The sequence below is a fragment of the Salvia hispanica genome, unplaced genomic scaffold (assembly GCF_023119035.1).
Source record: "Salvia hispanica cultivar TCC Black 2014 unplaced genomic scaffold, UniMelb_Shisp_WGS_1.0 HiC_scaffold_953, whole genome shotgun sequence".
NCBI lineage: Eukaryota > Viridiplantae > Streptophyta > Magnoliopsida > Lamiales > Lamiaceae > Salvia > Salvia hispanica.
The window spans coordinates 24,022-37,532 of record NW_025952747.1 but is presented as its reverse complement, the minus strand read 5'-3'; the positions used below and the strand labels follow the sequence as shown (position 1 = coordinate 37,532).

The following is a 13,511-nucleotide window of genomic DNA, read 5'->3' as shown; positions in this document are numbered from 1 at the left end:
TAAGCTTAGATCTAGTAAATCGATTCTTTTGAACTATTCTTGATTATAAAGGTTTGCCCATACAGTTGGAATAATCCCTTACCCGAGAAATATGAGTTAATTGTTAGGAGCAAGAAAAAAGTAAGCGACATAGTGTTCATCGTCTGAAAGTGACAATTTCCGATCACAACCCACTATCCATAGGCAATATAAGTTTACATTTTTGCCGTCTAAAAGCAACAACCCATCAAATAGAATGTAGGTTCTTTGCACTCGTAGGCTAAGACCTCAAATAGTGGATTAATAGGTGTTACGAGATCGTGGAAATAGAAGGATTTACTTCAAACAGTAATAAAACTAAGCTAGTGTATTTTGTTAACTTACTATGTCTAGTTAATCAGATTAAGTTGTAAACTACAGTAGTTATCTAGGTTTATCACTTAATACAAAAAAAGCAAAAAGATATTATTATCGTAGCTGATATTATTACTTCGTCCTTATCACTCATTGACTTTTATGTCCTCTTTTTATAAAAATGATAAAAAATAGTTAAAGTGGAAAGATGGTAAAGTAAGAGAGACAATAATGTAGATAAGACTCTTCTCTATATTATTTTCTCTTAATTTACTATTCTCATCTTTAACTATTTTTTTATCATTTTTACAAAAGATGACAAAAAATCAATAGCATAGCGGGACGGATGGAGTATTAAATAGCGAATATAATTATCTTTTCTGGAGAAAAGGTGCCTCACAGGGTTTTGCACTAATAACTGATGAAGCAGCACGAAACATGACTTCTACCATAATGCTATAATGTCTCCAAGTCATAATGCTATAATGAGGTTAAAATAGTCATTTTAGATTGTTTTAGATTTTATTTAAATTTATGTTTTGTACATATACCATATTAACCTTATACTTATAAAATATTTATTGGTGTATTTAATGACTTGATTATGGAAAGTTATGTGGAGTATAAGATATAGTACAGATTTCGGTGGATTAATTAAATTGCTATCTACAATTCTCCATGAACTCATGTCTCCATATTTACAATTCTTTCTTGTATTCATTTTAGAGAGAAGATGAGAAATAATTTAGTTTTGATTTTAATTGTCAATTTGCACAAACAAATATATAATTTTAAGATAAAGTACGAATAGAAATATAAACAAAGCAATGAGCAAAAATATGGAAAATGGAAACAATGTGTATAATTTGGAATAAAGAGAAATATTATAAAATAACCGAATTTATTATATTAAAACTTCAATAGTTATTTGATGCGAATAACATTTATCATTTTAATTTACTTTTAGATATCAAATTTATATGTATTTCATGATTTTGAGTAGCGATGTAGATTACGAGGAGATACAATATTAATCATCATTAGTTCATTGAATGATACCACCAACAAATTAAGTATAAATACAATTAGTCCTTTTCATATCTTTACTAATGTTAATATTTATTTTATAATAAAATAATTTAATGCAAATAATTAGTTGTTATTGATTATTAGATGAGTAAACTTAATTCAAAAGTTAATTTTTATATTAGTTTCGAATAAAATAAAATTCTCCATCTTAAGATAAATTAATTCAAATCTTTTTATATTATGCAAATTTGAAGAAAGTTATTAATTGACTTAATTATAATTCCCCAAAGTTATTGGAAGTTACTATTAAGATAGTTAATTTGCATTGATTTGACTTTCCTTTAATAATTAAACGGTTATACTACATAACTATTTAGCTAATTTCTTTTTATTTGAAATAAAGGTATGTTTGTCCATATATAAATTATTCTTATAAAAAAAATATAAGGGCATTATGGCATGAAGACACTATGTCTTTAAATTACTACTCTATTATTAAATAGCGAATATGATTATCTTCTCTGGAGAAAGGTGCCTCACAAGTTTTGCACTAATAACTGATGTAGCAGCACGAAACATGACTTCTACCAACTACTACGATAATGTTAATTTTAAACTTATTTTTCTTTTGAATTATAGGTACGAATCTCATCAATAGAAGTATTCAATATAAATTTAAAATTAATTATGTAGCAATAGTAATATGGAAGTTGTTGCCGTACATTAATTAGTGGTACTATATGATGGTTTTAGATCGATAGACTCTAATTATAATAGTAGGGGGTACATTAAAATGTGGTTATAATTGGTATGGTTTATGTAGCTAGATTGTATGGTTAGAATGTATTAAGAGTATTTTTCTAAAATTCGTGTCCAACATTAAATTGTAAAACAAACATAATTTCTGACATTAATTTTCTTAATATGGTTCCAATTTCAAAATTATTATGATAGTATAACAATTTTGAATTGTTAAAACTTAGAGAATATTGGGCTCCAATTGCAATTTTCGTAAGAATGATGGTGAATTTGCAGTAATTATTTTAACCTTCTGTATACGTGTAGCAAAAATAGGTAAAAGAAAATTGAAAAAGAAAAATAACAAGCCCCTCGTAATTATAAATAAATTAACATTACTGAAATTCATTTCTTCGCAAAAAATCCCTATTTTCTGTATCCGCAATCCCTAAAAATTCCCTAGCTTTGCGTTTGGATGTTCGGATGTTCCTGACTCTCAGCTGACACACAAAATTTTCATCATTTATTCGTGAGTTTTCTGATTTTTTTTTAAATTTATTTTGGTTGATTTTATGTGCTATTATGTGTTTTTCGTTATTACTTATTAACAGGAAAAAATGGTGAGAAATTAGGAATTTTGAAAACTATTTATCTTTTTGTCGGTTTAATTTGGAGCTCCTAGGTTGGTTTTCGGCCGATCCCTTGGAAAATTGGGTGGAAAAGGAAAACATTCAAAATTTTACTGCATAGAACATTCATCATTACTGAATCTCAGTTTCCTTTTTTCCAAAGCAAAATATTGGAATTCTGCGGTGTTGTTGGTGTGAATGTGCTATGCTTGAGTGCGTGAATGTGTTTGAATGGCGTCATTAAACTTAAATCAGTTAATTTGAGAGATTCTTCTTCTTCTTCAGCTGCTGAAGATCTCTGTGCAACATTTTCTTGGTAATTACTGCGTTTCTTCCGGGTTAATTTCGGAAACCCGCAAAAATGTCAGGTGGGCCTGAATCCGACCCGTTTACATTAACGCCGCATTCTGAGCCTCAGCTGGATCAGCAAATGCGCGTGCCCTACTCCGTGCCGCCGCCGTTACAGCAAGTGGGTAAGGAGGGGATGAGTGAGCAGAAACGGAGGAGGGGCCGGCCAAGGAAATATGGGACAGATGGCAGCATGGCCATGGTGATGGCTCCTGGGCCTGGGCCTGGGCCGCAGACGGAGAATTTATCTCCGGAAGTGGTTGTTGGATCGGCCAAGAAGCCAAGAGGAAGGCCCCCTGGTTCCACCAACAAGAAAAAGCAAATTGAAGCTATAGGTATTATATATTGTCTGTTTCTTACAATCAATATGGATAAGGCAGTTGGGATTCCTATTCACCTTTTATTATATTCTTATTCTGGATTTTTGTGTTTTTTAAATGTGGCAAGTTACTTTAGTTGTGGTTTCTCTTATCTTAGAACTGTATATTGGGAAGAAATTGCCATTTGCTGAAGCTGACCATTTTTAAATTAGTATGGAAATTACCTGGATACCCCTTCTAAACTTGCGTTGCCGTGTGAATGGTAATGCTTATGCAAGTTAGTGTATCTTTTTCTTTTTTTTTCTCCTTTTGTTTGCCTTTATTTGTATTTATGAGTTTCTTTTTTTCATTCTAGGAAATATTCTCACTTTACCATGTCTTGGCTTGTCCATAACTTGTAGTTTGATTGCTGCACTACACAGTGGAGCGAGCTTCTTTTATATTTTAATGTTTTGTTTATTTATTTGTTACCTTTTTACTTTTTCCCTCTTCATTTGCAGCTTCTACTTTTTCATACCATTATTATTGTGTTGTTATCTTCTTATAACTTGAAATTCTCACACAACTTCATGCTTGCAGGTTCAAACGGGATTGGATTCATACCTCATGTAATCGACGTGAGGGCTGGAGAGGTTGAGAATTTACATAAATATTTACTACCATTCTACAATTACAGAGCTCATGTCTATTTGGATCTCTTTACTCAAAAGAATATCTTGATTCCTTCCACTTAAATACCCACAACTTCATCTATTCTAATTATGGTTCCATAAAAACTCATAGTATTTCGCAGAGTTGCGGTTATGTAGCTTGATTTGTATACTATTCTGTTTTCAAAATTTGGTGCATGTGATACTGTTCTTTTCTCTGTGAGAGGTATAGATATACATATCTTTGAATGGATGGCATTGGATGGTCGAAGGGAAATAGCACCATCATATGTTGATTAATACTTGCTACTGGGTTTCAGGATGTATCTTTGAAAGTTATGGCGTTTTCTCAAAATGGTCCAAGGGCTGTCTGTATCCTATCTGCAAATGGTGCCATATCAAATGTGACACTCAGCCAAACTTCAAAATCTGGTGGAACTGCAACTTACGAGGTTTTTCTGAACCAAATGCTTTGTGAACCCTATATGGCACACTTTTATAAGGATAATCAATTTCTAGGTTTTATTTTAATCATGAACTGCTGATCTGTATTGGGTCGGGGTTCAAATTAGAGAGTGGCAGCTTGCATATTTTACATCCCGATAAGCTTTATTTCCTACTCAAATTGTCTGAACAGCCAAGGATCAGAAATTCTTCTTGTTGCATTCTCCTTGCCCAACTGAATATACTTGCTAATGTTATTCTTTCTGTTTATGTAGGGCGATTTGACATCTTGTCCTGTCGGGCTCATTTATGGTATCGGATACTGGTGGTCCCAAAAGCAGAATCGGTGGGTTAAGCACAACGTTAGCTGGACCTCAAGGAAGGGTGTTTGGTGGTTGCGTGTCTGGTGTGTTAATTGCAGCTTCCAATGTCAAGGTATATTGCTCTCTGAAATTGTGTCCTTGTCCATGAATTGAGTTTCTAAAGCATGTTGTCATTTTCTGACGGTCACTACACTCAACTAATAAAAGTCCGAACGTCTAAACACAGCTGGCTTTGGTGAGAAACCGTAGAGCTTCGATATATTCAGTCCCATGCTATGGTTGTTTCGGCTTTAGGATGTTTCTGTATTGTATCCGAGTTTTTACATATTCCTGATTCATGGAGATTGAGCATTGTCTGTTTGCAGTTTCAACAAGTGTGGCTGTGTTTGATTGCAGGTCATAGTCGGAAGCTTTCTAGCAGATGATCGGAAGAGCCAAAATCAGCAAGCCATATGGAGCCTTTATCTGGTCCACCGAAAGTGAACATGGGCGTTACGATCAGCTCGCCATCACAAGGTACATTCAGCGAGTCCTCCGGTGGGGCTGCAAGCCCTCACAATCCGAGCTCCGGTGCTTGCAACAACCAACCCCATGCCATGTCTGCCATGCCTTGGAAATGATCTTGTCTGCATAGTTTATGTTTGCCATCTTATAACCGTAGCTGTGTATGTCTTGTTGAATGCTAGTATGGTATGAATGCACCCAGTAGAATTGGGTTCTTGGTTGGCTGACACGTCAGATTGGATTGTAGCTGTTACATTAGTTACTTTCTTTACCATGCTTTCGGCTAATTGTTAACCACCAACTATTTGATGCTCCCTGCTTCACATATCTCCCTCATCCCATGTTACTTGGGGTATTTCTTTTCGGCATGATATTTAAGAAAATTGTGTTCAGTGAATTAAATATAGATAAATAAAGTAGAAAAGAGAAAGAAAGAGACAATTTTAAAAACTGGATAAAATGCTTGTTTCCAGCTATACACAAAATTTCAAATCTTAAAAAGCAACCATGATACAAGTCCACAGAGGAGAAGAGATGTTACTTGAATGAGTTTAGCTCTTTTCAGTAAAAAACGCAACGAAAAGAATCCCAAAACAACAGTTTGCAAAAACCAACCTGCTGCATTTTCAGGATCACATCTTCTTGCAAGTTGCCAAGCGTAGACACCCTCCCAATATGTGCAGCAACTGCCATGGTGAAGATTGCGCGTATCACCGCCATGGAGCGTAGAAAGAAGAGGCAAATCGCTCTTATCACGGGAACAGGGCCCAAGTCAGGCAAGCAAACGGCACAGAACAGCATTGCCATTCCAGTCAAAACAGCCACCCAGGCGTATATGGTCGGACCATCTAGTGTTCTTCTTTTCCTTTCCTTCCAGTATTCGGCGTGGCAGCCATACCCTCTTTAGGGCTAACCAGAGGCCTATAACCCAGTTCCTCCTTCGCTTTCAGGAACGAAAAGTAATGGGTCACGCCAACCTGCCAAACATAAGAACAACAATTCTTGTAGTTAACAATATGTTGTGCATACAGCTGCCTTTTAATCGGGATAGCAAAGAACTACTTATCCAATCCCAAGTAGATAAAAGAATAAATAGCAGGAAATTTACGGGTCGGGTAGAACCTTGTAGACTTCAGCAGGAAGGATAAGAGGCTGAGGAAGCCACTTCTGGCTTAGACACGGGTACAAAAGTGAGTAGAACACTGAGATAAGCTTTCCGAGAAAAAGGGCTTGGGAGACTGGCAATGTCAATTTAGGCAATTCATAGTTCAAGCCTTCAAGCAGTGGCCTGAGGAACTCAAAACTGTTGACTGGAGAACCTGTGAATAACAAGGGAAACAACTAAGACGGAAAGAAAAATATTTCTCTGAGAGGAAACATGGCCATCAATGAACTACAACTCAATGTATAGTTAGTTTCTTGACAATGCTTCAACAAATCAAATTTAAAAAAAATGAAATATCAATAATCAACATATGGACCAGCTTACCATCCGATATGAAGTAGGCTTGGCCGGCCGCAACAGGCCGCCCTACTCTCCCGGGAATATCACCCAAAAAGACCCATCTAGCCTGGAGCATTGCCAGAACAATGTTATCAACATAGACCCAATCCGATTTCACCTTCGTATCCCCAATTTTGAAAGGCAGAAGACCCAACTTTGCAAGTTTTATGATCCGAGGCAGGTGCCTTTCTTCACCTGGCCCATATATAGCTGCAGGACGGATTGACAGGAGTACAATTTTTCCTTTCTCTTTTCTGTGTAGACCAATTCGAAATCAACTTGAAAATAAGAATGGACTAGAAACTCTTTTAATTTTTCCCTACCAGACATTGGATTATATTTTAAGGAGGCAACAGGAAAATACATAAAAACTAACCTAAAGGGTTGACCATTGTGCTTGAGAACAAGCTGCTCGGCTATAGATTTGCTGCGGCCGTATGAGTCAACATGGTCAGCAATAGGAAAAAAGGGTGGCGCTCGTTTCCATTTAAGATTTCCTGCCCGCCAAATACAACATTATAGGTGCTGACATAAACGAGTCTGCTCACCCCATGCTCGAGGCAAGCATCCAAGACATGGCAGGTTCCGTTAATATTGATTTCATCGACACGCCCATACTGAAGCATCTCTTTTCCGGACATTCCATATGAGGCCAGGTGAAACACACAATCTGCCCCTTGTAAAGCCTTGTCAACATCTTTTTCTTACGCACATCCCTGATAATTGGAGTGTATCATCACATATGAATAATACGAATACTAATATCGAGATTATGCATTTGCTTGAAAAACCAAATAATTAAAAGTGCATAACCAAATTCAATCCTGCATTTTTCATCTCATATAGCTAGAAACCCCCAATTACTCAGTGCAGCTCTATCACTAAAAACAGAGTAACATCAAACAAATGTAAAACCCTAGATTAGAATGCATCTAAATGATTAGAAACAAGTGTGCATCTACGACAATAAGGTAATAATCTTGTAGGAAAAGAAAGAAGCAGACCTTGAAGATGACGAACACCGCGATCATGGAGAGCGGCAGACCAAGGGGATTCGGGGCGAATGTCAAGGCCCGGACTTGATAGGCACCTCTTCTGAGTAGCTCGAAGCAGAGTGCGGAGCCCACGAAGCCAAGCCCGCCGGTCACCACAAAGGTTTTGCCTTGAATCCCCTCATTCTCACTCAAATGCATCTCCAAATTCAAACCAGCAATCTGCGATCACTCTGCGCCCCACTCTGGTTTTAAAGGCGATAATCAATAATCAATTGCTAAACAATATTTGTAATAAACAATTTCCCATGGAGTTCAATCTACATACAAGATGTTTTATACAACAAATTACCACAAATTATATTTATTTTTTTTGTCAACAAATCCACGCCAACCTCACACATGCTTTTCTCTATTCACTTCTACGGTGGAATGTATATTAAAAGTATATTTGATAAATGAGTTATCAACCTGAAACATGATATAAATGGATGTGATTCGTGTCACTCAACCTTATTCGAATCATGGGGCAATCGAATCGTGTCGTGGACTAATAGAATTAAAATTTAAAATCTTAATGATTATAAATATGTATTGTACGCAGCTACGTGTAGGTTTGTCATACCTTTTATATCGTGTGGTGTCACTCTACATACGAGATGTTTTATACAAAGGCTTTGCGACTCAATAAACATTCTCATCCATCATGTTGGCAACATGCAATTACTCGTCAAATTGATTGTACGCGAGTACCGTGTGGCTTAATGACTTTTTTCCGTACATTGGTTCGTCCTAGAGGGGGCTTGGACTACTCTGAACTAAATTGTTGTGTTTTCATGTATTGCCATATTAAATGAGTGATGCGCCTTTACCTCTCCTATTTATTTTTTATTTTAGGGTTCTTGGATTCATTGCTCGTTATTCTTTCTTGAAAATACACAATTTGCAGCTCACTTTAGTAAGTTTTTAGTAAGAGTGTTTATTTATGTATCTACCTAATGTTGTTTTATCTACTATATTTTGCACAAATGACAGTGTTTGTGCGTTTATATTGGAATGGAAAATGATCTAGCTCTTAAGTTTGAGTATTGCATATAATTTAATTCGTGCGAAAGCATTTATTATATTGAATAACATTTATTATATTGAATAAGAAAATATCATATTATCAGTTAGTTTCGATGATATGTGAAAAAATTGTGCTACTACTAGATATGGATAAACCCAAAATCTATTTCTCCCACCTTTAATAGCAAATTAATTCATAAAAATCAATCTATAAAATTCTATATTCAACGAAATTCAGTATTCTAAATTCCAAATCTATATTCAAGAAAAATATACCATAATTCAATGTTCATTTGTTGATGAGAGCAGATTTATCAACAAAATTCAATCCTAAAGCTTACCCAAAATTCAACAAAATTATACACAAAATAACAATAATAATCATAATAGAACACTTAAAATACAAATCGGAGCTAATTTCTCGATCTGAAGCAGCTGTCGCGCGGAGGAGGTGGGGAATCAACTTGTTCTGGAATACTAAGGTAGAGACGCGACGACAATTCATATGTTTAATTAAGACGCGAGATACTCTCACGTGTTAGGCAAAGATGCGGGATACTTTAATATGTTGCGTCTTGCATACGCAGTGTATTTCCCTCTTTTGTAAATTGTAATAAAAAAAACTCAATTAATCCCATTTTGGTAATTTCTCCCCTAATTTATTTTTTGGTAATTTCTCCCCTAATTTATTTCAACAAACTAAATTTGGTCATGCTTTGTTAATGTCACCGTTTAAACTTTATAATTTCCGGTGAAGAAGAAAAGAAGAAGCACAACTGCGTCTTTTTCGGCGATCATAACACCGCAGACCACATTTCTCTGCTCAAATTTACCCAACCCAGCTTTCCTTTCGAGTTATCAACAGGTAATTCTTCTTGCATTCCTTGTTCGACTAATTTTAGTGTTTTTGTCGTTTCAATTCTTGAAATCGTTCGTTTCCCCTGATTTTCATCTTACTCTAGTGAATTATTTTCTTAGTTAGGTTGTTATGTAACTTTACCCAAAGCTCAATTTTTAGTATAAAAAGAAGATATTCAATCTTGTTGCCAAGAAATGAAACTCGAAAAATGAAACATGATTAATTGCAACTTCAGACGAAAAATCTTGATTTAAGTGGGTGGGTGGTGGAATGTAGCCTTTTCATATGTTAATGGTTTATGGTAATTTTGGATGAAGCGTTTGTTCTAGTGTTAGTTGAGTTTGGCTTAGAGAATCCCAATTAGTTTGCCCAATGTTGTCGTGGTGATTGTGTGGGTGTCGTGTGACGGTGCTACCGAGCTATTTCAGCAAACGAAGATAGAGCATATTACATAGAGATTGATCTCCAACATTGATCAGATTATGCTTGCTAGACTAATTATTTTTTATCATGGTTTCAGTAAACATATCAATTCGAGCTTAAATACAGCTACATCACTATAATTCTAATTTCGTTTATAACGAGCTTGATGATTCTCTTTCAAATCATTCTCTCTCAGCTTTGTTTGAATGGGAACTTCTGTTATCCTTGAATCCCTGACCATAATAAACATATTTATAAACGGGGCCGTTGTTATTCAAATACCCTTTGCAGTCGTTATTCAAATCCAATCAGTTTACTCCAAACGAGTTGGTCGTTAAATCCTTTGTTCAGAATTAACATTGTACATAGAACCTGCTTTCTATTTCTGCCCTGAAAATGTCTCTTGTCTCCCTATATCGTTTCTTGCCATTTATTAGTTTCACTCACAATTGTTTGTTGAATCAAGTCATTCTTGGGCTAGGTGACGTGGCTGCTGGAAAAGAAGTATATCTGCAATGGATGAAAATGGTGGGATAGTGGACCTGAATAACAGCAAAGATGCAGGGGAAGAGACGCACCATTCTGATTCTATGCAATTGGTTACGTATCCAAGGACTTGCAGTTCTGCCCAGCCGTTTGCTTTGCCCCTTGTGCCTGTTCCAAAGGTGGAAGAATGGTGTTCGAATACGTCTGTTGTCTTGACTGGTACAGCTTGTAAAGGGGGGACTGGACCACCTATTGGCATCACAGACATTGGTGAGAGCAAATCTGCATATTACTTTTGTATTGCTCTACCTGGCGTCAAGAAAGATCCTGGTAAATTTCTCTTCACCTCATCACTCCGTGTCTGTGATTTACTCTTTTATGTTCTTTTGTATATTGTGTTTTTTTGTAGTTTTGGTTGGCTGTGGAAATAACTTAAGTAAATGAAGAGTATCTGTGAACGGTTTAAGCAAAGTAATGTGTTTTCCATGCTCATTTTCTGATCGAACATGTGCAGGCTGGAAGTTATGTATTTGGCTATGAGAGATTAAACTTCTCGTTCTTCATAAAGAGACTGATGTTTCGTGTCTTTACAGGAGTGAGGGAGCATCATTAGGAAAGAGAGATTTTAGTCCATTGGATTATGACTGACAAACCTATTTCATGTTAATTTCGGCCGTGCTTTAGATTCTTACTTGTAGTCTAGAGATTCTAACACACACATCTTGAAAATAACAAGATCAGTCTGTGTGGACTTGAAGCTGCAAACTGAAATCGGATATTGGTCATTGACTCAATGCACCATATCTTCCCATTACTGTGTATAATGTCATGAGAGAATGATGAACACAGGATAAATCTTCTTCTTATGTTGAAAACTTTTCATTAATTTTCGACATTGAAGTGTGTCTATGAAGCACATTCAATTAACCTTTTACACTTTTATGTTTATATGGTTTTTGTTCTCACTTGATTACGTGTATCAGGTGAATTCAGCTGTGATGTTCAAAGGGACGGAAAGGTCTGTGTTCGAGGTGTGACTTCGACTGGTGGTAAGATCGTCCAAAAATATTCCCGAGTATACGAAATGAAATTCCAGCAACAATCACCCCCTGGACCCTTCACGCTCTTCTTCAATCTGCCAGGGCCCGTCGACCCTAGGTTGTTCTCTCCCCATTTCAGATCCGATGGCATCTTCGAAGCCGTTGTTGCAAAGTACTGAGTAGAGTAGATTTCGTATATCTTAATGTAATGTATCGACTGTTCATCGACATAATCTAGGATGCTTGCTTCTATGTTGGAATGTTAATGAACATGTGTTTCTTTAGACAAATGAGTTTTTCCAGTACTATAATTTTGAACAGCATTACGTTTCCCGTATATCCTTTCTCCACGATGGCGTGGTTCAGCCCCTTGCTCGTTTGGTACCCAACAGCTGCCACTCTGAGCTCGATCCCACAAACCTGCAATGGATAGTCTCCTCCTTATAAAGGCTGCCAATGTTGGCAAACACGTAATCCACGAGGCCTGTTATAAGTTGTGTAGCACTCGATTGGCATCTGCTCCGACAGTTCGGTTAGGTTTCCCGTCACGGTCTGGTTTATGCCCTACAGTGCAGCAACTGCCTGCATTTGCAGCTCAATAATTAAGATTTACTAACAAATAACAATATGCATTAGATATGAGTTTAGATCCAAATATTGGTACCATTCGTATGCCCTTCTCTCAAAAATAAATTACTTATATATTTTTACTAATTTTTCGTCAAACTGGTTGAAATGATATCTGGTAAGGCCCAACAGTAAGCCCAGTAATACTGAAGGTCCATTCACATATAAAACAGTAGGGCCTTTAGTACTGAAAGCCCATTCACGTACAAAACAAAATATTAGTTATAGTAAGATGAAATAATAGCTAAATTCATTAATTTTAGCCAAACTATGATATTTCACATAAACATAAAAGTGACTAAAAAATCGTGGACTTTGACTAGTAGTCGATTTTCCACAAAGTTGAATGTTTATGAGGACTAAAACGATAATGTTTTGAGACATGTGAGAATGTCTATATGAGTCGGAAGTAAAAACACATGCTTTCTTGTAGATTAGTAATAGTAAGATGAAATAATAGACCCCTCGCCTCGCCATTATGACATCCTTTTACATTTATACAACTATTTCAAAGGAGTGATATTCATCTTTCTTTGTGAGAGAGTTAAGATGTAAGGACCATTTAGATCTCAAATGTAACGAAAAAGGAAAAGTACATTGTGTGTCTTTTAAGTGTAAGAGTTCATTTACAAAAAATGAATATATGTTTATCATGCTCGAATACAAATGAATACAAGGTTATTAGTTCCATGCCATATATAGATAGTGATCATAATAATTGCAACAACTACATAGTTAAAAATTGTCTCATTTGAAAAAGTTTCTCGTTACAAATTAATGAATGGCAGTTAGAGGAGACGTGTGAAGACAAGTTTTGTACAAAATGTCAACTAGGCGTATTAAATTTAGAGAAGAAAGTAGGTCCAAAATGCATTGAATGCAATGGTACGAAATCAAGCTGTGTCCCAATGCATATATACACATTTTTATAGAGAGAAAGAGCAGATAAATCAGAGGTTGATGATGATTGAATAACTAAGGTTTCGTACAACAATAATTCATGCAATAACTCCTCCAACCCTTCAAAAATAAAACAACTTAATTTACACCCATTTAATTTAGAGTAACCCTACACATATAAATAGATAAGAAGGCCATACAAGCAAATGTTTTTCTACTGTTTTTGAAAGAAAAAAAAACAGATCTGCATTGCAACTATATTTATTGGAGTTATTCAATTCCTTTACTATGAAC

The 13,511-nt window shown here is 35.8% G+C and overlaps 1 protein-coding gene and 2 pseudogenes across 2 annotated transcripts; 2 read left to right on the top strand and 1 right to left on the bottom strand.

Annotated features, from left to right (window-relative positions):
* The first annotated feature begins 2,493 nt into the window (after nucleotides 1-2,493).
* LOC125200413 lies at nucleotides 2,494-5,628 on the top strand (annotated as a pseudogene).
* Nucleotides 5,629-5,805: 177 nt separating this feature from the next.
* On the bottom strand, nucleotides 5,806-8,130 carry LOC125200406 (annotated as a pseudogene).
* A 1,458-nt stretch (nucleotides 8,131-9,588) lies between these two features.
* LOC125200404 (increased DNA methylation 3-like) lies at nucleotides 9,589-11,995 on the top strand. Of its 2 annotated transcripts, none has more exons than XM_048098051.1 (3): nucleotides 9,589-9,747; nucleotides 10,646-10,980; nucleotides 11,634-11,995. In XM_048098051.1, the coding sequence occupies exons 2-3, from the start codon at nucleotides 10,680-10,682 to the stop codon at nucleotides 11,867-11,869; spliced, it is 537 nt and encodes a 178-aa protein (XP_047954008.1). In that variant the 5' UTR covers nucleotides 9,589-9,747; nucleotides 10,646-10,679; the 3' UTR covers nucleotides 11,870-11,995. The 2 variants fall into 2 exon arrangements, with proteins under 2 accessions (XP_047954008.1, XP_047954007.1); XM_048098050.1 differs by having other exon boundaries at nucleotides 9,590-9,747; nucleotides 10,631-10,980.
* Nucleotides 11,996-13,511: the final 1,516 nt, after the last annotated feature.

What these genes read in the sequence shown, in the direction of transcription:
- LOC125200404 (XM_048098051.1), top strand. Translation starts at nt 10,680, where the DNA reads ATGGATGAAAATGGTGGGATAGTGGACCTGAATAACAGCAAAGATGCA. An exon ending in TGGCGTCAAGAAAGATCCTG is followed by an intron (nt 10,981 to 11,633) that starts GTAAATTTCTCT and finishes TACGTGTATCAG; the next exon opens with GTGAATTCAGCTGTGATGTT.